Source organism: Phocoena sinus, chromosome 6 (assembly GCF_008692025.1).
Source record: "Phocoena sinus isolate mPhoSin1 chromosome 6, mPhoSin1.pri, whole genome shotgun sequence".
In the NCBI taxonomy this organism is placed as follows: Eukaryota; Metazoa; Chordata; class Mammalia; order Artiodactyla; family Phocoenidae; genus Phocoena; species Phocoena sinus.
Window position 1 is genome coordinate 1,603,173 of NC_045768.1, and position 24,444 is coordinate 1,627,616.

The following is a 24,444-nucleotide window of genomic DNA, read 5'->3' on the forward strand; positions in this document are numbered from 1 at the left end:
TGAGAGACACCACAGGTGTTGGGATTGCTAGGTGTGGGTGCAGGGCGGTAGCCCGTCTGAGGGCACCTGCCCCTCTGGCTGCAGGAGCCTGGACCCCCTCCTCACCTGGACAGTTGGGGCCCACCTGCACCCTTGGATTTTCCAAGGAGCCAAGGGAGGTGGCCGTGGACAGCCCGGGGTGCGGCTTGGGAGACCGAGCTGCCCCACTGCCTTGTCTGTGACTGGACTTTCTCACCAGCCCCTCCCGCACTGAGACCAGCTGCTGGGTCCTACTGGGGCCGGTCACGGGTCAGCCAAGGCCTGTGAGCCCCTCATCCCACATCCCTGGGAGCGTTGGAGGTGGGACGGGGTGGAGGGAAGCTGCGACACTGGGGGCGGTGGCCTGGGAGCCTGTCTCCAACAGGACTTGGGAGGCTCCGGTCTGGGTTTTCTCCTCCCTGAGCCCGTAAGTGGGGCAGGGAGGGGGTGTGTGATTTCTTGGTTAAAATCTAGGTTATCGGCAGTGACGTCGCTGGCGTCACTGGGCACCTGGCGCGCTGGGAAGAGGGTTGGGGGGAGGGTCCGTGGGGGCCGGGCAGGCAGAGAGGGGCCCGTCCCCAAAGGCTGGCTGCCCCTTGGGCGCTGGTTTCCTGTACCCCGGGCTCCCTCTGTGCTGGCCTGGCCTGGTCAGGGGGCATCCTCACACCCCGCGTGGGCAGCCGAATACCCAGGTGCCCCGTGCCAGGGCCTGGACAGGGGTTGGGCCGGGCTCTCGAGCTGGTGGAATCCAGAAGGTTCTAAGGTGAACTGGCACATAAGGGTTCTCAGGAGTCCCTTCTCCTTTCGGTTTCCCCACCTGCCAAGGGAGGGGGTGGCCTGAGTGACCCTCAGGGGTCTTCTCTCCAGCACGCCACGTGCAGGAAAGCAAAGGGCGCAGAGCCCTGCACTGGAGACCCCGTCCCCACCCTCATCCCCGTGAAGAGCTGTCAGCAGCTCCCACGTGATGGGCCTCTTGTTGGGAAATCGAGGAATTGAATGTTATAGATGAGTGGATGGACTCTGGATCCCTCCCCCCAGCAGCCCCCACGTGGTTTCCCGTTTCCGTGCTGTGTGTTCCTCCGTTCTGTCCAAGTCCTGTGTCATCGTCGTTTGTGGAGATGCCGTGTTTGATTTATCCACTTCCCTGTTGGAGGATATTGGGTGGTTCCTAATTGGTTAGGTTAGGAGAGGTGCCACTGGGAAGGCCCTAACCAGGATGGGGCCGATCAGACTCACCCCACATCGCAGTGGGCTCAGCCCCCCACCCCGGGGCTCAGGGCAGCTCGCGCTTCAGCTCCGCAGGGCCCAGAGCCGGTGGGCATCTCTCTGCACATCAGCCTCTAGCCGGGAGTGGGGCAGGAGCCAGGGGTGGCCCCGTCAAGGCAGCGCGGGTCTGGGGGGCTTGGTTCTGGTTCCGGGGGTGGGCAGGGCACAGAGGGCACCCCCCCGCCATGAGGGGTCCGCTCCCATGGTCTCTACCTGTTCACCCTCTTTGGGCACACCTGCACCCACAGGCTGTGAGCAGTGGTGGCCGGGATGGGCGTAGTCCCTGCTCTTGCCTGCTGCAGTGGACACAGAGAGACACCAGACTGGACCCTGACGTGGTGTTTCATCCTGGCGGGAGGCCACCGTCAGGGCAGGCTGCCCCGGGAGTGAGGCTGAGGGGTGCGGGGACGAGACGACAGAGGGTATGGAGGGGAGGTTCCCACGCCAACCCGGGCCCCCTCCCCTGGTCTCTGCAGTTCCGACCCCCTTCTGGCCTCCAAGCCCGCCCCCCTTACTGGGCAGATGTTGAATCCCGCAGGCAGATGTGCTCCCCTATGGGCTTCTGAGCCACAGGCCCGCCTAGGTGTTTACGCACCAGCCCCGAGCCTCCACCTTCACCCTTTCCCAGGAGGGGACCGCCGCGGGGTGCCCTGCTTGTGGCCAGTGAGCTGGTGGCCCTGTGTGGCCCTGCTCTCCCTTCCCCTCCGGGTCTGCCCACTGTCCCCACGCCTGGACGTGGGACGGACGCTGGTGGTGCGCGGGAGGGGGTCCTGGCACGCGGCAGCACGTCTGGTCCCGGGTTCCGCCGCTCTGAGCAGAGGCCGTAGGTGGCTCCTGCATGCCGGAGGATAGAGCCCTGCCCCGGGCCAGGCCTTCCCAGCATGGCCTGTGAGGTCAGCGCGGCTGCTGTCCCATCTTCCGGGGGGCGGGCCAAGCCTGCTGCGTTCCCCCTCTGCACGGCAGGGCGTCCCTCCAGCAGAGCCTCTGGGAAGCCGGGTTGGCGGCTGCTCCCAGCCACAGCTCAGAGCTCACGAGCTGTCGCCTGGGGGTCCCACAGAGAGGGAGCAGTCGGGATGGGCTCTGCAAGCCCCACTCCCCGCCACCCACACTGCCTCCGGCCCTGGGCCAGGAGCGTCCGCACCGTTAGAGCCCAGCACAACCCCTGGCCTGCCTACAGTGGTGCCCAGGTGGGGGCGGCCTGCCCAGGCTCGGGGGGTTCCCGCTTTTTTAAGGCAGCATCCTGGCAGCTCAGGCCAGGCGAAGGAGGTGCCAGCGCCAATGTGTCTGTCCCACTGTATACCCCGGAGGCTGCCCTGAGGGCTGGCCGGGCACCCCAGGCACCATCTGGGGCTCACCCCTGAGGGCCTCCAGGGGCGGCCCCCTGGCTCCCTGGCCTCAGCTTCCATGCAGTGTCACGTTTAACCCTCACACCCCCAAACACCCTGAGATTTCTTCTTAAACCAGTTTTATTGAGGTGTATCTTACGTACCTCGGTGACACGGGTATGAAATTACCCATTTGAGATGTGGGTGTGGTGCCATTAGCACAGTCAGATGGCGAACGTGTCTGTCACCCTGGAGGCCCTTGCGCCCCTTTGCTGGCATCCCCTCCCCCACCCCCAGCCGCGGGCAGCCTCGGATCTGCTTTCTGTCCTCTGGGTACTTTTGTCTGTCACGTAAACAGAGTCAGGCTGTCTGCACTCTGGTCCGGCTGTCTCGTCAGCAGAATGAGTTTGAGACTTGCCTGTGCTGGGTGGGCAGTCCCACCTTTTTCTCCCCGTCTTTTTTATTTATTAAAGTGTTTACACACAGTAAAATGTGCCGGTTTCAAGTGTACAGGTGATGAGTTTGGCCATTGTAATCAGTCAAGTACCACGGTCAAGATACACAACAATTTACTTCCCTCAGATGTTTCCCCGCGTCCTCCCCACCCCATCCCACCACCGCAGCCCCCGTTGCTCTCCATCACTATCATTTTTCCTTAAGTGGGATCACACAGAATGGAGTCTTCTATTTTTGACGTTTTTCATTTACTGTATCTTGAGATCAATTCATCCGTGTGGTTCTGAGTGTGGGTCCTTGGTCCTTGTGGTTGATGGTGTTCTCCCATGCCGTGGACATGCCACCAGTGGCAGTCGTGTGTGGCCGTTATCATCGGGCTGCTGTGAACATCCACGTACACGTGGGACTGCTTTTTTGTTCATCTACTGAAATTATTATGTGGGTTTTCTCCTTAATTTTACTGATGTGGTGTATTGCATCAGTTAAATTTTTTTTTTTTTTTTTTTTGCGGTACGCGGGCCTCTCACTGTCGTGGCCCCTCCCGTTGCGGAGCACAGGCTCCGGACGCGCAGGCTCAGCAGCCATGGCTCACGGGCCCAGCCGCTCTGCGGCACGCAGGATCCTCCCGGACCGGGGCACGAACCCACGTCCCCTGCATTGGCAGGCGGACTCTCAACCGCTGCGCCACCAGGGAAGCCCATCATCAGTTAATTTTTAAATGTTGAACCACCCTTGAACTCCTGGGATAAGTCCCACTTGGTCATTATGTTTTATTGTTTTATATATTGCTGGATTCGATTCGCTAATGTTTTCTTAAGGAATTTTGCATCTAGTTCATGAAGGTTAATTATCCGTAGTTTGCCTATATATAGTATCTGTGTCTGGTTTTGTAGGAGGATATGCTAACCTTCTGTCTCTTCTCCTTAATTTTCTGAAAGAGTTTGTGTAAGTTTGATGTTCTTTCTTTCTTAAGCATTTGATAGAATTCATTCGCCAGTGAGGCCACTTGGGCCCGCAGTTTTGTTGTTGTTTTTGTTCCTTATGGGAAAGTTTCCAATTATACATTCTGTTAGTTTAGATGTAGAACTGTTCAGATTTCTCTCACACCTTGCTCGAGCCATGGTAATTTGTGTCTTTCAAGGAATTTATCCATTTCTGATCTATGCAGGTATTAATATAGCCGTGCCAGCTCTCTTATGTTTACTATTTACCTGGTGTTGGCTGTTTTCATCCTTTTCCTGTTAACCTATCTGTGTCTTAAAACTCAATTCTTACAGGTAGCACATGATTGAGATCTGCTTTTTATCCAGTCTGACCATCTTTTATTGGGAATCTTTCGACCGTTTACGTTTAGTGTAATTTTCAAGGGGGTTAGGTTCAGGTCTGTCGTCTCACTATTAGTTTTTTATTATCCATGTTTTCTCTTTTTCCTCTTTTCCACCACTTTCTGATTGAATTTTTCCAGAGTTTCTCTTTAGCTCTGCTGTTGACCTAGTGGTTAGACATCCCCCCCACACCGCCGCCATGCTTCGGTCGTCTGGAGCTGGCTCATGAATATTTGACTTATCCCATCAACCTTCTCAGGTATATCACCCCCTCCTGTGGAACTCAGACTTTCAAAGCTGTGTGTTTTCATTTCCCCGCTGTGGTCCTTAGTGAAATCGTTGTCATGTATTTTACTTCTTCGTAGGCTATAAGCCTTATGGTGATGTTATTGTTTTTACTTGAAACAGACAGTTGTCTATTTTCCACTTTTAGTCACTTTTAAAATTTAAATAGAGTAGAATTTACTCTTTGGGGCAAACTGTTCTCTGAGTTTAAACAAATGTATATGGTCACGTGATCACCTCCACGATCAAGATGCAGAGCAGTCACCTCCCACATTTTATCATCCCCCCGCGGACCCTTTGTAGTCTTTTCTTCCTCTCTCCCAACTCCTGCGACCGCTGGTCTGTTTTCTGTCTCATCAGTGGAATCACACAGTGTGTGGCCTTTTGATTGAATGCATTTGAGGTTCATTCGTGTTGTGTGAGTTCGTGCTACTTTTTTTTTTTTTTGGACTGCTGAATAGTATTCCCATGATGGGTTTATCTAGTTGCCAGTCGAAGCACCTTTGGTTTATTTCTAGCTTTTAGTGGTGATGGACTGAGCTGCTACAAACGTGGCATCTAGGTTTTTGTGCACCCTTGAATTGTCAGTTCTTTTTGGTAAATTGGCCTAGGAATGAGATAGTGGGTCATATGGTAAGTGCATATTTAACTTTATAAGAAACTGCCCAAACTCTTGTCTAAAATGCTTCTGTCACTTTATATCGCCACCAGCAAAGAGGAGAGTTCCTGTCATTCCATGATCTTGTCAGCACTTGGCTTTGTCTTTTTTTTAAAAGCCATTCTCATGGTCTATAGTGGTGTCACACTGCAGTGTTAATTTGTATCTCTCTAATGTCTAATGATGTGGAACACCCTTTGTGTATTTATTTGCCATCTGTATACCTGCTCTGGTCGAGTGCCTCTTCGAGTCTTTTGCCCTCTTTTTATTGGGTGGTTTGAATATGGAGTATTGTTGATATGGTGTATTCCTTATACATTCTAGGTGTGAAAGTCCTGTGTTGGATATGTGACTCGTAAACATTTTCTACTAGACTGCAGTTGGTCTTTTCTTTCTCTTACTAGTGTCTTTCATAGACATTTTAACATTTTGATGAAGTTTATTTTTAAAATTTTTAAATCTTATTTTTGGCTGCGTCGGGTCTTAATTGTAGCACATGGGCTCTTCTTTGCAGCAAGCGGGCTTCTCCCTAGTTGCGGCGTGCGGGCCCAGTAGTTGTGGTCCGCGGGCTTTGTTGCCCCACGGCATGTGGGATCTTAGTTCCCTGACCAGAGATCGAACCCACGTCCCCTGCGTTGGAAGGCGGATTCTTAACCACTGGACCGCCAGGGAAGTCCCCTGATGAAGTTTAAATGGTCAGTAATTTCTCTTACAGATGATGCTTTTGGTGGTGTATTTGATTCTTTACCTAACAAGATTATGAGAATTTTTTCCCCTGTGTTTTCTTCTAGATGTCTTATGGCTTTGGGTTTTACATTTAGTCTGTGGCCCATTTTGAGTTAATTTTTGTATAAGGTGTGAGACATGGATCGAGGTTCTGATTTTTTTTTCCACGTGGATGTCTAATTCTTTTTAAGAAATTTAAAATACGAAAAAAAGCCTATTATGTTTACCCACATATTTACCTTGTCCAGTTCTTCATACTTCGTATAGATTAGAGTTTCTACCTGGTGTTATTTTTCTTCTGCTTGGAGAATTTCCTTCAACCTAGTGATGGACTAGTAGTGAATTCTGAAAAATCACAAAGAGGTCTTTATATCACCTTTTAAAAAATCTGCCTTATTGAAGTATAATTTATGTATAATAAACTTAGTCAGTTTTCACTGTACAGTTGTCACCTTCATTCTTGAAGGGTATTTTCGCTGGACGTAGAATCCTAGGCTGACTGTTACTTTCTGCTTTCATTAGACGTTCTCTTGTATTCTGAAATGCATTTTTTTCCTCGGGAAATCTTAGTCATTCTTCTCTGAGTTTCTCTGTACGAGTTGTGTCTTTTCTTTTTAGGCAGCTTTTATTTCTGCTTACATTTTGTTGAGCTTTTTGGACGTGCGCGTTTCTACCATTATTCCTTCAAATGTCTTGTGCGCCTCCCCCCACGGCTCCAATTAAACATGTTTTTGTCCCTGAGGTCCCAGGTTCTGTTTATTTATTAGTTTTCAGCCGTTTTTTCTGTTTAGGCTTTAGATGGCGTCGTTTCCATTGCTGTTTCTTCATGGCTGCCGATCTTTTCTGCAGTTCCGTTTTGTTCTTATTTGTATATTCCATTTCTGCCCTCATTGAGTTCCTGCTTTTCCATTTTTTTTAAAGTTCTGGTGGTATTTTCTAGCTGGTGTTAAAGGCTTTGCCTGCTAACGCTGTCCGCTTTGTTATTTCTTGGTCTGTTTCTACCTACTGATTTTTCTCCTCTTTGGGACCACCTTTTTGTGGTTCTTCACGTATCTATTAATTTTGTAACAGGTGCTGGACATCGTGGATGTAGAGCACCAGCAGTTGTCCTGAGTCTCTCACAGTGGAGTTCAGTGGAATTTCCATGATGAGTAATGATTTTGAGTGTTTTTTCATACTCTTGGCAGCTTATCTGTCTTCCTTTGTGAAGTGCCCATTTAAATCTTCTTTCCCACACTTCTGTAGAGTGAGTTGTCTGTCCTTTTCTCACAACTTTTCGTGAGCTTCTGTGTACTCCGGATAGACCTCTTCTGTCAGACAAGTGTCGTAAATATCTTCTCCCGCTCTGCAACTTGTCATCCTCTTAATAGAATTTTGATGTAGTGAGTTTATTAACTTCTTTCTCTAAGGAATCTTCCTTTACCTCCAGATCAGTGTAATGTTCTGTGTACCTTAAAGTTGTCTTTTTGATTTGAAATCATTTTAAATTTACAGAAGTGTTTCAGGACAAGCACAAAGAACTCCTGCATACCTTTGCCTCAGACTCACTGGCTGGTAAGAATTTGCCACATTTGGCTCTGTCATTCTTTTTCTTCTTTTAAGTATAGGTTTGTTTGTTTTTTTTTCCTCTGAACCATTTGAAGGCAAGTTGCAGATATTATGCTCTTTTACCCCAAAATACAGAGCATTGCTTACAAACGGGACATTCTCTTGCATAAACACAGGACAGTGTTCAAAACTCAGGAAATTTTTTTTTGGCTGTGCTGGGTCTTTAGCTGCAGCACGTGGGATCTTCGTCGCGGTATGCATGCAGGATCTAGTTCCCTGACCAGGGATCGCACCCGGGCCCCCTGCATTGGGAGCACGGAGTCTTACCCACTGGACCACCAGGGAGGTCCCCAGGAAATTCAGTTTTGACCCAGCAGTACTGTATAGTCAACGACGCTTAAATTTCCAGGCTTAAATTCCGCCAGTTGTCTCGATATTGTCCTTTGTGGTCACGTTGGGTTTTTCTGATCCAGTATTCAGTTCAGAATCACACGTTGCATTTCTGGTTTTTCTTTTATTCTGGAATAGATTCTCAGCCTTTATCCTGCATGAGACTTTCCTTTTGAAAGAACATGGGCTGGCTGTTTTGCAGAAGGTCCCTCTGTTTGGGTTTGCTGGGTTTTGTCTCACGGTTGGGTGCCTGGCGTGCGTTTCTGCTGGAATTCCACAGCAGCAATGCTGTGTCCTCCTCCAGCCACGACCCTGGTCTGGCTCAGTGTTGGTGACGGTCCCTTCGGTCGTTTGGTCAAGGTGATCTCTGCCAGGTAGAGTCACTGTGAGAAGAGAAGGTGTGTCGTTAGCCTTTCACCCAAGCCTTTTAGTGTTTGTTGATGACTCTTGCTTGGACTGATCCCTACTCTGATGGTTGCAGAGTGGTGATCGGAACTCCATAACTCCTACATTTATTAGTCGGTGGTCTTTTGGAGGGAAGAGCTTCTCCAGACCCCCCTACTTATTTATTTTATTCCTCCACTTATTGTTGTTGTTTATTTGGTGTTAGTATAAAGTTGCTTTTTTTTTAAGCATTTTCATATTGTCTTTTTCAGCAAAATATCCCAGGCTCATCTTATGCTTTCTGTTCCCCAGCCCTGGAGTCAGCTTTTTTCCCTCTGAGTGGGGAATGGTATTTAGGAACCAAGATCTGGGTGCTACGTTTGCTTATTGCTACTAGGGTGCTGTTTTTATACCCTTTTAGTAGTCAGAGCTAGGAATTTATATGTTTAAAAATCACGAGTTTGTACTGGTATCTCCAAATTTAACTCAATGTCCTAGGCTTCTCCCAGCCTCCTCTCTTCCTCACGTCTGTTTTCCCCTCTAACAGTCAAGATTCAGACTCCCCTGCTTTGTTATTAAAGGCTTTTCTCTCTGTAGTAAGTATATCTGGAATTGATTTTTTTTAATGTGGTGTGATGTGGGGCTCAAGATTTACTTTTTTTTTTTTTTTTTAAAGGGGATTTTTAAAATATTTATTTATTTTTGGCTGCATTGGGTCTTACGTTGCTGCGTGTGGGTTTCTTTAGTTGTGGCGAGCGGGGGCTACTCTTCGTTGCGGTGCGTGGGCTTCTTACTTTGGTGGCTTCTCTTGTTGTGGAGCATGGGCTCTAGGCGCACGGGCTTCAGTAGTTGTGGCTCGTGGGCTTAGTTGCTTCGTGCATGTGAGATCTTCCTGGACCAGGGCTCGAACCCGTGTCCCCTGCATTGGCAGGTGGTGGATTCTTTTTTTTTTTTTAATGAGACCTTTTACTTATTTGTTTGTTTGTTTATTTTTGGCAGCATTGGGTCTGCATTGCTGTGCGCGGGCTTTCTCTAGTTGCAGTGAGTGTGGGCTGCTCTTCGTTGCGGTGCGAGGGCTTCTGGTTGCAGTGGCTTCTCTCAATGCGGAGCACAGGCTCTAGGCTCACGGGCTTCAGTAGTTGTGGCGCACGGGCTTCCTTCAGTAGTTGTGGCGCACGGGCTTCAGTAGTTGTGGCGCACGGACTTAGTCGCTCTGCGACATGTGGGATCTTCCCGGACCAGGGCTTGACCTGTGTCCCCTGCACTGGCAGGCGGATTCTCAACCGCCGCGCCACCAGGGAAGCCCCAGCCTTTTCTTTAAATATTGAAATGGTCATACAGTTTTCCTCTTCTGCTCTGTTAATGTTATAAATTGCTTTTTCGAATATTAAAAAACCTTGTGTTTCTGGGATAAGCTCAACCTCGTTGTGATGTAGTATCCTTTTTACGTACCTCTGGATTCAACTGCCCGACTTTTTTGCCCTTTTTGGGGGGGGCTCTCTGGAGCTGTGACCACCCCCAGTCAGTGTTCATCTCCTAGAAGGAGGCCTCAGGTGGGTTGCCAGGTGTCCAGCAGTTGCTAAATCGAGGGAGCCACTCCCATCTGGCCAGACCCTGAGAGTGGAGCCCCTGCTTCTGCCGGGGGTGCCCCCCTGCCCACCACAGAGCTCCAGCCTAAACATTGGGAAACCTGTTAAATGCATACCCCCCACCCACACAAGGCACACACAGTGTGGGCACCAGTGTAGGTACCCCAGACCCACATCAGAGGAGCGGGAGTTTGGACCCAGCGCCTGGACCACCGGCTGCGTGGGACAAGCCCCTGCTTTTCATATTGCCTCATATTTTCTCTAGGATTTTTGCCACTATGTGGACGAGAGAGGGTGCCCTCTAATTTTCCTTTAAGGTAATCTCTCCCTTTTTCGCTAGCAAGGTTATCTGGCCTCATAAAATGATTCGAGAATTATCACCCTTCCCCCCTTTTAAAAATGACCTGGAAGAGTTTGTATAACCTTAGTCCATTTCTTAAATGTTTGAAGTAATGCCCAGATGAAGCCACTTAGGCCTGGAGTGTTTTGCAGGACGGTGTTTATTAGATTCATGTCTTTATTAGGTCCAAGTTCAAATTTCTTTTTCTTCTTGTGTCAGTGTTGGTAAGTTGTGTTTCTCTTCAAGCTTATAGGTTTCATCTAATTTTTAGATTTATTGGCGTGAATCTACTACTTACATCTTCTTAAAATCTTCCTAACGTTTATCGAAGAAAGTGGCAGACTGTGACTTGGGGCAGATCTGCCCCATGGCCTGTTTTGGTACAGCTCACAAACTAACGATGCTGTTTATATTTTTAAAGTGGTGTGTAAAGGAGAAAAAGCAAAAACGAAGGACATTCAACAGAACCCAGCCTAAAAGACTGACGACCCTCTGGCCCTCTCCAGTAGAAGTTTGCCAGCCCCTGTTCTGTAGACTCCGCTGGGTCACGTGAATATAATATTTACAATCAATATTGTTCATTTGTGTCTTTTTGCCTCATTATCCTTCCTTCAGTCTCGCTAGAGATTTTCCCAACATATTAGTCTTTTCAAAGAACCAACTTTTGGCTTTTTCTCTCTTATGATACAGTTGACCTTGGAACCGCCTGGGTCCACTTATGCACAGACCTTTTGCAATAAACACAGTACCTGTGAATAAATATGCATTTCTTTTTCACACTTCCGTTTTGATGTCTAGTGCTGGTAACACGTATAATACCTACAGTGTTCCGTATCATATAAGACGATATTGATGCAGGTACTGAGAGACAGGTGGTTCATCTTGTAAACAGACGATGTAAACTTACGATATTCGGTGAATACAGCCTAGTACTGCAAATGGATTTTCTCTTCCTTACGATTTTAACAACATTTTCTTTTCTCTAGCTGGCTAAGAATACAAATATATACACAAAATGTGTGTGAACTGACTGCACATGTAAGGCTTCTGGTCAACGGTAAGCTATTAGTAGTTAAGTTTAGGGGGGAGACAGAAGTTATATGCAGCTTCTCGACTGCTCAGGGGGGTCGGCGCACCAACCCTCACATTGTCTAAGGGTCAACTGTACTTACATATATATTTTTTTAATTTCAATTTATTTCTACTTCCTCTGAGTTAATCTGCTATTCTTTTTTTTTTTTTGCGGTACGCGGGCCTCTCACTGTTGCGGCCTCTCCCGTTGCGGAGCACAGGCTCCGGACGCGCAGGCTCAGCGGCCATGGCTCACGGACCCAGCCGCTCCGCGGCATGTGGGATCCTCGCGGACCGGGGCACGAACCCGCGTCCCCTGCGTCGGCAGGCGGACTCTCAACCACTGCGCCACCAGGGAAGCCCTAATCTGCTATTCTTTTCCTAGTTTTCTGATCGATTGATTTCTCAGCCTTTTAAAAATATATGCACTTTAGGGCTGTCCATTTCCTGGTCAGCACGGCTTAATTCTCCCCAACCCATTTTGATATGTCGTATTTCCATTATCATTCAATCAAAAATATTTCCCAGTGCTTTCGTGATTTTTCTTTTCTTGACCCTTGGGTTATGTCCTGGTGTGTTGCTTAAATTTTCAAACATGTTTTGGATTTTCCGGTCATCTATTTGTTGTAATTTCTGAATTAAATTTCCTGTGGTCACAGAATATATTCAGACCACTTCATTGTTCTGACGTCTTTTGAGACTCTGTGCCCCAGCAAATGTCCCATATGCACTAGACAAAAACTATGTTGCACCAGTAATTCAATCAAATCTTGCAGACTCTTTCAGATTTGTTTTTATCTTCTTATGTTGGCTCAAGAGATGGGGTGTTCAGATCTCCAGGGAGGCTTATAGGTTTGCCATTTCTCCTTTTAGTTCTGCCTGTTATTATGAAGTTTTGATTTGGGTGCCTGTCAATTGCAGGCTTGTTTCATCTTCCTGGTGAACTGGTCCTCTTATCATCGTGAAATATCCTGTAGCACCAGCAAAGTTTCTTGCTTTGAAGTCTGCGTGGTCTTACATCAGCAGAGCTGCCCTGGCACCCTTCTCTCTGATGTTCACCTGATGCGAAGCTTACAGGATCTTAGTTCCCCAACCAGGGATTGAACCTGTGCCCTCAGCACTGAAAGCGCTGAGTCCTAACCATTGGACCACCAGGGAATTCCCTACCCTCGCCCTCTTATCTGGGATCACTTCCTTCATGTGGCTTCATGTCTTTAATCAGTTTGGAGTTCTGGGTCATTATAGCTTCCCACACACACCCGCCCTCCTTCCCGGGCTCCCGTGACACACATGGTGTGCATTCACCACGTCCTGGGAATTCCAGGTGACTTTTATTCTGTTTTATGACTTTTCTGTTTCTTTTTTCTTCTGCTGCTTTAACCTGGAAGTTATGGATTGAATTATTTTCCAGTTCACCAATCTTCTCATGTGCTCGGTTTAATTTCTTTTCCAACCAATCATATTTCTAGGATTTGACTGTTTTTATTGATTCTAGTTTTCTGGCGAAATTCTCCATCTTGTACATTTCTTGCACAAATTAAGAGTAGTTATTTGAAACGCGGTGTCTGCCTGTTGAACCTGTTACAGATCGCCCACGGGTCTGATCTAATGTCTCTTTGTAAATTGTGGGGTTTTTTTTTCTTTTAATCATTTGGCTTTGCTTTCTTGTGTTGCTGATAATTTTTTATTGAATGCTTCACATTGTGTGAAGACATTTTGGAAGCTCTAAGCAGAGCTGCTCCAGAGAGGGTCTGGGACCTGTTAGAGGTTTGCCTGAGCGGCTGTCGGATTTATCAAGCAGTGATGTGACCTCCTGGAGTAAGTCAGGCTGGATGCTCCTGGTTGCCCTGCTCCTGGGCCCTGGCTGTTCCCAGGTCTTGGCTGAAAGCCTGGGTGTTCCCCAGAGCACCGCCTCCTCAGCAGGCCCCAAATCTCGGTGTTTGTCCAGCCCATACGTGGGACACCACATTCTTTTTTTAATTTATTTATTTTATTTTTGGCTGCATTGGGTCTTCCCTGCTGTGCACGAGCTTCCTCTAGTTGCGGCGAGCAGGGGCTACTCTTCGTTGTGGCATGCTGGCTTCTCATTGCAGTGGCTTCCCTTGTCGCAGACAGAGCATGGGCTCTAGGCGCGCAGCTTCAGTAGTTGTGGCACACGGGCTCAGTAGTTGTGGCTCACGGGATCTAGAGCACAGGCTCAGTAGTTGTGGCACGCGGGCTCAGTAGTTGTGGCACACAGGATTAGTTGCTCCGTGGCATGTGGGATCTTCCCGGACCAGGGCTCTAACCCATGTCCCCTGCGTTGCCAGGCGGATTCTTAACCACTGTGCCACCAGGGAAGCCCCCGTAAGTTTGTTTTCTATGTCTGTTGAGTCTGTTTCTGTTTTGTAAATAGTTCATTTGTATCATTTTTTAAGTTTCCACATATAAGTGGTATCTCATGATACCACTTTCGCTGTCCGATTTCCTTCACTTAGTGTGATACTCTCTACTGGGCGACTTTTTTTAATGCAGCTTTTACAGTTGTTCTTGCCGAGGGACTCAGTCCACTATTGGCTACTGCCTCCTACTCACAGTGGGCGTCTCCGGGGTATTTTACAAGGTCAGTGCATTTATTTTTGTGTAGCTAACGTGTGCTCGTTATCTTAAAGAATGTAGAACGATCATACAGTGAAAAGCCGTTCTCCCGCGTGGCCCCTCCACCTCCCACTCTGGTCCCCAGAAGCATCCACAGTCGGCCCGGCATCCACGGGTGGGCAGGGAGGCTGCGAGCTTCTCAAGGTCAGCACTGGACAGGAGGATGGAGAACAGAAAAGGGACGTGGTCAGATTGGCGATAGAAGAGCTGCCGGGATCACTGTGGTGGGGGTGAGGAGACCAGGTTAGGGGACCGGTGGGGTCTCCTAGGGCCAGATTTGGGCGCAGGAGACAGAAAAACCCAGAACCATGGGCCTGGGGAGGGACAGCACCAGGTTTCATTGGGATGGGCTTCCATTCAGTGGGAGGGGGAGCTGCCCAGAGGGAGTTGCAAGTGTACTGAGCCGTGGCCCGCGGGGCCAGTCACCAGGTCGGGTGGCCGTGGTGCAGGCTTGCACTGGCCGCAAAGCCCTGCTGGAGCACCGTCCAGGGTCTGGTCTCTCGGCCCTGCGTCTTCCCCAGCAGCTATGCCTTTAACTTCCTGAGCACGGGGCCTGGAGACCCGCTGTGTCCCTTTGTGTCCTGGCAGCTGGGGTTTACACACAGGTCCTCCCGGCTCTTGGCCGCGTGTTTCTGTTTCCACCTTTATTTTTCTTTCTTACTGGCTTTTCCCTGCCAGACTTTTGCTATTTTTTACCCCACATGCCAAATTGCATTGGCTCTTGGATGCATTTCGTGCCCCCGTTTTAGATCCAAGAAATGGGTGGTGTATCACAGTTACGTTGGTGTCACGTAAAAGACAGAATGATGCCCGTGGTGACCCCCCCCAGCCGCCTGGGCCCAAGTGCATCTGTAGGAACCACCACCTGCCTTGTTCCTGGGATGCTGGTACAGGTGTGTTCAGTGCACAGATGTCCTTCACAGGTGTGGCCCTTTCAAAACTGCCAGTCTGTTTGGCACTGAGTTGGCAGCTGCAGGGATGGGCTAGATGGCCCACCCGTGGTGCGTTTGTCACGAGTGGAGGCCACCCGGAGCTGAGCGGGAGGGGGCTGGGGAGGGCCAGGCGGCCACCTGGGCATGGGGTGGTGTGGCCTGAGTGTCCACCGCCCAGAACAGCTCCGTCAACCAACCCCCAGGGCCCCAAGACTCCACCGTGCTGCTCCGACAGTCACCCCCCAACCCCATCCCCTGGCAGCCACTGTTCTCTGTCCCCATGGTTCTGTCTTTGGAGCGTGTCCGACACATGGACCTGCCCGGGAGATAACCCCGGACGCTGGCCCCTCTGCTGGGCGCAGTGAACCTGGGATCCATCCAAGTTGTGCGTCAATAATTTGTTCCTTCTTGCGGCCCTGTGGTGACTGTCACGTGGATGGCTTCCTGGCTGTCCCTTCCCCTGACGCAGGACATTGGGTGTTTCCCGTTTGGGGCATCTGTGAGCAGAGCGGGTGTGGACATTTCTGTACGGGGTTCATTGCGTCCAGCCCTCCTCTCTTTCTTCTCCTGGGTAAATACCTAAAAGTGGAATTGCTGGCTCAGCTGTGCATACGGTTAGCTCTATAACAAACTGCCGCGTGGTTTCCAGTGTCCCCACCACCGGGACGAGCATCCCAGTGGCTCCGTGTCCTTACCGGCACGTGCTGCGCCCAGGTCCCACCGAGCCGTCGTAATCACTAGCAGTGGTATCTCAGCACGGCTTTAGTTTCCATTTTTCTAACGGCTCAGGACGTCGAGCATCTCCATCTATGTGTTCTCTGGAGAAGTGTCTGTTCAGGTCTTCTGCCCATTTTTTTCTTTTTAGCATCTTTATTGGAGTATAATTGCTTTACAATGGTGTGTTACTTTCTGCTTTTGCCCATTTTTAAAATTGGGCTTTTCGTTTTCCTCCTGTTGAGTTTTGAGAGGCCTCCCTGGAGACACGTGGTTTGCAGATCTTTCCTTGGTCGGTGGTAGCTGGCTTGTCTTCTCGTCTTTTATAGACAAGAGTTTTTCATTTTGATGAAGTTTAGTTTCTCATTTAATTTCTTTTAGGGATTGTGCTTTTGGAGTCACGTCTAGGCTTTTAGCTGAAGCCAAGATCACAGATTTTCTGGTGAAAGTTTTGTAGTTTTGCGTTTTACGTTTAGATCTGCGACCCACTTGTGTTCATCTTCGCGTAAGGTGTGAGGTTCGGCTCATGGGTTTGTGCCTGTGTGTGACCTGTGACTTGGCACCATTTGTTGGCAGACTGTCACTTCCTTCTTTGGGTGTGTGTGCATCTTTATCACAGACCGGCCAAGCGCACTTGTGTGGGTCTGTCTCCGGACCATGCACCGTGTGTGTCTGGCAGGCCTGGCCACGGTGCATTGTGGGGAGCCGTGCACCGTGTGTCTGGCAGGCCTGGCCACGGTGCATTGTGGGGAGCCGTGCACCGTGTGTCTGGCAGGCCTGGCCACGGTGCATTGTGGGGAGCCGTGCACTGTGTGTCTGGCAGGCCTGGCCACGGTGCATTGTGGGGAGCCGGTGTTGGGAGATGTGGTGCAGCATTTGGTTTTCAGTTGTATTTTTCTACATAATTAAGAACTGGGGGTTTGGTTTCTTATGCTGCCCTCTGAACAAATGGCATGCACTTTCGTGGAGTGGGCATCACCTTTTTTGTCCCCTGTTCGCCCCACCCAACCTCAGCAAAGCTATACTGCGGCTGGACCAGGGCGGCTCGGGCAGCTGCCGGCGGTCACCCACATTGCTGGGGCTCCCGGGGGCGGGGGTTGCTTATGGTGACTCCCTAGGACACACTGTGGATTTGGGGACGGGAACAGGGGCCCTTGGGGCTTCCTGGACATGACAGCATCCCGTGGTCGGGTGTCTTGGTGTGTGTTGCCCAAGGAGAGGGTCCAGTGATTTCTTCAGATTCCCAGTCTTTGACCCTCAGGAGGTTGAGGAATTTCAGGACTGAGGTCAACGTGACCCTCCCAGTTTCCCTCCTTCCATTCATTTTTTTTTTTTTGGCTGCGCTAGGTCTCGGTTGCTGCGCGCAGGCTTTCTCTAGTTGCGGCGAGAGGGGGCTACTCTTTGTTGCGGTGCGCGGGCTTCTCATCGTGGTGGATTCTCTTGTTGCAGAGCACGGGCTCTAGGCGCACGGGCTTCAGTAGTTGTGGCACGCGGGCTCAGCACTTGTGGCTCACGGGCTTAGTTGCTCCACGGCATGTGGGATCTTCCCGGACCAGGGCTCGAACCTGTGTCCCCTGCGTTGGCAGGTGGATTCTTAACCACTGCGCCACCGGGGAAGTCCCCCATTCATTCTTCTAAAAAAAATTTTTTTTATTGTGGTAGAGTGTAGCTAATATAAGATTTACTGTCAAGACCACTTCTGAGTGCACAGAATCAGGTACAGGCACATTGTGCCACCGTCACCACCATCACCTCCAGAACTTGCTCATCTTTCCAAACTGTCCCCACGCGACACTTGCTCCCCTCCCCCCACCCCAGCCCCACCGTCCACTTCCTGCCTCCATGGGTTTGACTCCTTCAGGGAGCTCACGCGAGTGGGTCCTGCAGGCTGTGTCCGTCTGTGTCGGGCTCACTTCCCTTGCGTGATGTCTCCCTCGTTTGGGTTCAGGCAGGTGTCATGGTGGGGGCAGCAGGACCTTGAAGGCACAGCCTGGACCCCTCTTGCTCTCTAGTTAGAGACCCTGCAGGGCCCACCATGCACCCTGTGAACACACTGGTGTCTTCTTCGGCCCTTGTGGTGTGAGGGAAGCTTCTGCCTGCCTCTGTCCCTGCTGCCCGTTTGCCCAGATTAGCTGCTGTTCCAGATCGTTCCATCGGGACCTTTACCACCGTGACTCGCCTTCCCTACACACAGAGGGATTGCTCACCCCCCGATACAAACAGCTAATTGCTTTCACGCGCTTCTCTCCAAATTTCACGGGGCCTAAATATTTGGAGCCCACGATCCTAGAAACCAACATTATAAAGGGTTATAACCGGGGCCGTTGACGATGCAGGCGGCCGCCCCAGTCCTGGGGCAGCAGGAGGCCGCCGGGTCCCCCGGCACACGCAGGGAGACCTGGGTGTGATCCGAGGGGTCTCTGCAGGCTGCCACACCCCTGCCCACAGCCCACCGAGGGGTCTCCCATCACCCTTGCCGTCAGGCACTGGAGTGACCCCGCCAGAGGCTGCCAGGGAGACTGGAGGGGCCCCGTCAGTATGCCCTGGTGCACAGCCTCTCCTGGGTTTCCAGAACCTGTTTGTAACTCGGCACCCCTCCCTAGAAGGAGGCCGCTGGAAGCTCGGGCCGGGCCGTGGTGGGTAGTTTGGGGCTGGGGAGGGCCGGGGCACATGGAGCGATTCGGAGCCCCTTTCCAGATGAGCCGCCGCTCTGGTGGTATTTTTAGCGGGTGCAGAGTATCCGGCACATGGCGGAGCAGAAATAGAAGTGGTTCTTTTGGCTTTTCTGGATCTGACAGCCTCTGGCTCTAGGGGAGCCGTGCTGGGGCTGGGGGGGCGGGTGTCGTGTGGAGCGCAGACAACTTCTGCTGTTTGGAGAAACATCGTGGCCGAGGAGTTGTAGATGGGGATTATTTCTGCTGGTGAGCGCTCTTTATGTAAATGCCACGGCGCCAGCGTTGGCGCCCTGCTCCGGAGTCTGCGTCTGCGAGTGTAATCACAGCAGACTTGTTGGGGGAGGAGGAGGGGGAGGGGAGGGGGAGGGGGCGGGGTGGGGGCGGGGCGGGTAATTATGTTTTAAAATATCATCCGGGGTTGTTTTTCCTGTGCTCCCTGAGCCCCTGGGTAATTCCGGGTTTGCAAGATGCTGGCGGCTCTCTGCTGATCTGCCCCCACCCACTGCCAGCGTTCCCCAAACATGCCAGGTGGGAAATGCTGCCCGAACCCCTCGAGCGGCCACCCTTCGGACTTCTGCCCTGAGCTGTGCTGCAGCCTCGCCCAGGGCTGGGCTGATTCAGGAAAACTACCCCCTTTGAACTGGAACTGGCCGCCGCCAGGCCGAAGGCACCGCGTGCCACCCTCACCCTGTGGGTACTGACAGGTGCCTCCCTAGGAACGGCTGAGCCCTGAGGGGACGGGGGGGAGGGGTGGCCTGGGGGTCCCCTGGTGGGGACTGGGGCTGACTCCGGAGCGGGTGATTCCAGACCCAGGCCGGGTGGGCTCGAGCAACAGGTGGGTCCTCAACCCATCCTCGGGGCTGGAACTGACCATCCTGCTTTCTTCCGCGGGACTCGCCCTGTGGCTTGGGGGGTGCTGGCCCTTCAGGGACTGGGCAGCCCTGACCTTTCCCCCACAAGAGCTTGGTGCAGAGATAACTAGGGGCTAATCCGTGCTCACGCTGTGCCAGGTCTGGGGCTTGGGCACCCTTCCTTGCCAGCCTCCCTCTCCTGAAGGGCTTCCAGGTCCTTCTCCCAGCCTCACCTGGCCTCCCCCAGACTTAGGTGCCTCTGCTGAATTTCCCTGTGACCCCAAAGGGGTGTCACAGTGCAGAGGGGATGGGACACTGGCCAGCCCAAGGGGCTGCCTCTGACCATCTTGGAGTGGCCTCGGGACCTCCGCAACAGGCTCTGCCACTCAGCCCCTGCCCTGAGGCTGCTGGAGGAGAGCTTCCAGCACAGCCTTGCCCTCTGGGTGTCTGAGCCCTGGGAGGTTTTACGAGCCGCGCTCTCCCCCACAGTGGTCACTGAGGCTGCTAATGAGAGCCGCCGTCCTCAGCAAGGAAAACCCAGCCCCGGGTGGCCATCAGAGCAGCCCGGAGCCTTTCCAGCCTGCAGACCCTGCCCGGGTGCCCGCGTGACGGGTGGGTGCCCGGGGGACGGGCCCTGGGGCCTTCACCTGCAGGCCTTGCTGCTCAGCCAGGTGTGTGGCGTGGGCCCGCCCTGGAGCAGCTGTGATTTCTCAACGACGACAGCTGCCGGGAGCAGGTGGCCCTCCCAGGAGTGACCCAGGATTGCCATGTGCTGGGGACACAGAGGAGGGAGGCCGTGCCCCTGCCCTATGTCTGGCCAGTGAGTGCGGGCCGCAGGGTGAGGAGTGCTGGACGGGTGGCCGTGTGTGAGCCTGAACGGGGAGGCCGGCGTGCGGTAGAGCCCGGCCGGGTACAGGCCTCCAGCCGACCGTGCAGTGGGGGCCGGGCATGTGATGGTGCCTGGGCTGCTGGCGCCAGGCAGGAAAATGAGGAGGGGATGGGGGGAAGGCGCAGGGCAGGAAGTGGGGGCCTGCTTGTAGGGTCTTGGGGCGCAGAGCCTGGTGAGGTGGGGTCCTGCCCACCATGGGGGCCTCCACGTGGCCGCTGCCCTCACCCGGCCTGGCCACCTGCTGAACCCTCTGGGCTGGGCACTCCCTGCAAGCAGGGGGCAGGCCCTCGGCCTCCCAGCGCCTGGGGAGGCACCTGGGTGTGCTGGGTGCCCAGCAAGTGCCCGATAGACTGGCCCCCCCCCACCCCATGAGCCCGAGACGGAACCCCCAGCCCAGCCTTGAGCCCCTCCAGAGGGCCCATGGGTAGGTGGGTGGTTAGGAGGCCGGGCGGGGGGGACGGGGCCGAGGCCATCCTCTACTTGGTGTCCTGTGCGTGGTGCTTGGGCTCAGGGTGTGACACGGGGACTCCGGGGGGGCCTCCCCCACTCCCCATCCTCCCGCCCCATCATAGCTGCAGGTGCTGGCGCGCCTGGGGGTCCCTGGATGATCCCCAGTAGTGGTTTGTCAGGAACATCCCCAGACGTCCCGGAGGCCCAGAGCCGGCGTGGGGACAGCGTCAGCGCTGCCCGGCTGTGCCACCGCCTGGCTTTACTGGTGGCGAACACCGATGGCGCTGCTCTTGGCCAGGAATACGTGGTGCAGCCTCTGGGGGCGGGGTGCCCACGTGCAGGGGGGCTGCTGTGAGGAGACAGGCTGGGGAGTGGTCGACCGTACAGGTCTGTTCCCCTCCCCCGCTCTGCCCAACCTCCGCCCTGCCCCCACCCCCAGCCCTGAGCCCTCATTCCCGCTTGCCCTGCAGGCCTCAGCCTGCTGGACGTCCCCACCCTGGGAGCCTCCCAGGCCGGCTGGGAGTCCCTCACCTGCCTTCTCTGCTCTCTGTTTCACTCGGCTCCTCCCGGCAGGGGCAGCACCTGGTGGGCAGGGAGGGTGGGCACGCAGCAGGCCTGCTCCAGGCCTGGGTGGGCAGGAGGGGAGATCTGCTGTGTCCCTGACTGGGTGGCCTCTGGGCCCACAGTGCAAGAGAAACCGGAGCCCGTGCCACTGGAGAGCCGTTCCTGCGTCCTCATCCGCCGCGACCTGGTGGCCCTGCCCGCCAGCCTCATCAACCAGATCGGGTACCGCTGCCACCCCAAGCTCTACTCAGAGGGGGACCCCGGCGAGAAGCTGGAGCTGGTGGCAGGTGAGCCTCACCCCCACCCTGTCTATTGTATGCAGCTGCCCTGCCGTTTGTGTTTTCTTCCGAGCTGTGAACAATGGACTCATCACCAGTCAGTCAAAAAAAAGAACATCTTAAATTTTCTCTTAATTTCCTTTTAGAAGAATGTGTCATTAAGAGGAGTTATTCAATTGAATTAATTTAGCATTTTAATTGAATCCCCTGGGCTGGTCGCGCTTCTGATTGGCAGGGGCTGCAATCATGATTGTGTTTTAATTTAGGTCGGGGATAAGACCAAGTCCCGGTGCAGTTTACTAGTCCCCCCACCCCAACCCCAGCTCCCCAAGCGTCCAATTGCCTCGTTTGAGGGGTAAGTGACCAGAGCTTCCAAACGGCAGCTCCCAGGCAGCAATGGACTTGTTTCTTCTGTAAAAACAAACAACACGGTGGGGTCCAAAGCCCCTTAGGGCTCGTGCCTGTCGGAAATATTTATCTTCTCAGCGTTGGGATTCATTCGGCCTCACAGCTCCTTGTAGACTTTTTTTTGGTCCGTGCTGTGAGGATTGTGGGATCTTAGTTCCCCGACCAGGGATTGAACCCGGGCCCTCGGCATTGAGCGCGCAGAGCCCTAACCGCTGGACCACCAGGGAAGTCCCTCCTTGTAGACTTTTAAGGCTGTCCGGCGGGAAGATGAGAATTGATGGGGCCTTGCCTCTTCCTCCGTGAGCTGCTGGGCCATCACTCCTGACCGGCACCCGCCTGCCGCGCCTGGGCAACATTATGGGGTTCCTTCTACCTGAGCCGTCCCCCCTTCTGGAACCACGCCTCAGCAGGCGGCCTCGCCTTTCAGCCGACAGGAGGGCAGCTGGGCGGTGTTGGCTGGTCTGGGTGGACCTGGGTGGGGTGGGGATGCCCCCGGCCATGCCCTGAGCCCCCCGCCCCTGCTGGCTGGCTTCGTTCCAAGCAGCATCCAGCTCCTCTGTTCAGGGAGCACCAGTGTCAGGCTGCACCGGGTTCTCGGGGCCCTGGGGATGGGTGTGGTCCCCAGGGAGGCCTGTCTATCAGTTTGGGGTTGGGAAGGGCACAGGCCGGCCGCCTTCCCTGGCCAGGCCCCACCTGGCCCCAGGCCTCCTGCTAAGCCCCCCTTTACAGATCTCCCCACAGCGTGGGGGCTGTCCGGCCCGTGTGGCTCAGGGTGACCTGCCCTGCCCTTGGGTTTGAGGCTCTGCAGACCTTGGGTGGGGTGAGGCCCTGCGGGACCCTTGGTGTGTCGTGGCCGGAGACGCCCAATGGTGGTCTCCATCTAGAATCAGCCATGTGCTTCTTAACCGGTGCCTGTGGGCTTCTCTGGAGACCTGGCTCGTGGGGAACAAAACGTTAAGCCGGGGAAGGCCCCCCGAAGCCGGAGTGGCAGCTTTCACAGGGGTCCTCGCATCTCTGCCCTGCCCGCCCCGCCGCCCAGAAGGGGAACCTTGTTCATGTTTTCGAATGAGGAGATTCAGCACGTGCCCTGTAAAAAGTCAGATCGTAGACAAAGGCCCAGAGGAGGCCCTGCAGGCTCCCGTGTTCTTCACGCCGGCTGACTCTTGCAGAAGCTCCTCTCTCCACGGGCAGCGTCCAGGGTAAACAGAGGCCTCCCCTAGGCTCCTGTCCTCCCTGTCCTTCGTTGGCCTGAACCCTGGCGGGGGCCCGGCCTGGCCAGACTGCGGGGTGACGAGCGCTGCGGGGCTCACCGGTCCCGTCTCCGCCCTGGGCCGGCTCTTCCGTCCCGGCACCCGGAGAGGTCAGTGCTGGGCAGGGGGGAGCTGCAGCCCGACCTCTATGATTCCAGCTCCCATCACTGCCCACGGCTCTTCGGTGTTCAGGGAGAACTGAGAGGCAAGATGAGTGTTTCCCAAACGCAAACGCAGGTCGGCTCCAGGCAATCCCCTCGAGGCTGGGAGGGCAGTTTGGGGACAGCCCTTTGAGGCGTGTGACCAAGGCTGCCTGCTCCTGGTGACAGGGCCCCAGTGCAGCGGGGAAGGCCTGGAGCGTGGGGTCCCAGGCCTGGAGGGGGGCTGCCCCAGACCCTCCCCCACCGACCGCCTCACCCGTGGGCCGCCCGTCCCGGCCGCAGCAGCCCCTGGGCTGCCCGTGGCCCTGGGCCTGAGGTTGAGGGCCTGCCTTCTGTGTGGCGGCCACAGGCTCCGGCGTCTCCATCACGCGCGGGCAGCTTATGAACTGTCACCTGTGCGCGGGGGTGAAGCACAAGGTACTGCTGCGACGCCTCCTCGCCACCTTCTTCGACAGGTAGGTCCCCCGCGGGCCCTGCGGCTTCTAGAATCTTCTCTAGACGAGGCCGTGCGTCCAGGCTCCCCCACCTTCCCGACCTCACAGGTGTCAGCCCGAGGCCGTCGGCCAGACCCGGGTCTGGGGAGGGCTTGTGGACCCCCCTCCCCGCAAAGTGAAGAACCACACCGGCTCCACGCCACTGGGGTGGGGGGCTCCTTCCCCTAAGGGGCGGTGGGGCATGCAGGCAGGGACCCCGTTCCCGTGCGTCCCCTCCGGCCGGCGGCCTCACGCTGCCCCCCTTCCTGTCCTCCCTCCAGGAACACGCTAGCCAACAGCTGTGGCACGGGCATCCGTTCGTCCACCAGTGACCCGAGCCGCAAGCCGCTGGACAGCCGCGTCCTGAACGCTGTGAAATGTAAGAGGAGGACTGGGGTCTCGGGGGTGGGGAGGCGTCTCAAGGAGCTCCAGGAGCCCCCAGGCCCTTGGATGTCAGCCTGGGAAAGGCGGCTTCTCCCCAGGAGCAAGCCGGGCCGCAGGGTCGAGGGGGAGAAAAGAGCAGCTCGCGGGGCCCGGTCTCGAGGTGTTAACATTCTTGGTAGGTTTCCAAGCGTGATGAGTTCAGCTGTGAAACTATTTTAATATGTGAAATAGATCTAATTTTCCTTTTGGAACAAAACTGCTTATTTACATTTTGGGGTTATTTTGAGCCTTTGCCATCTGCTCGGCCCGCTTCTGCCTCCTGCTGCTGGGCCCGTGGGGGCGGAGTCTGGTCCATCTCGGTGGCAGACCGCCGCCCCCGTCCCCCCCTGCACCCCCC

The 24,444-nt window shown here is 54.0% G+C and overlaps 1 protein-coding gene across 2 annotated transcripts in view; it reads left to right on the forward strand.

Moving 5' to 3' along the window:
- NACC2 (NACC family member 2) overlaps positions 1 to 24,444 on the forward strand; it is a 73,038-nt gene that overhangs the window by 42,572 nt on the left and 6,022 nt on the right. For both annotated transcript variants that reach the window (XM_032634018.1, XM_032634016.1), the window contains exons 3-5: positions 21,216 to 21,380; positions 23,540 to 23,645; positions 23,945 to 24,042. In XM_032634018.1, coding sequence (XP_032489909.1) covers positions 21,216 to 21,380; positions 23,540 to 23,645; positions 23,945 to 24,042 — 369 coding nt within the window. The remainder of the gene's footprint in view (positions 1 to 21,215; positions 21,381 to 23,539; positions 23,646 to 23,944; positions 24,043 to 24,444) is intronic.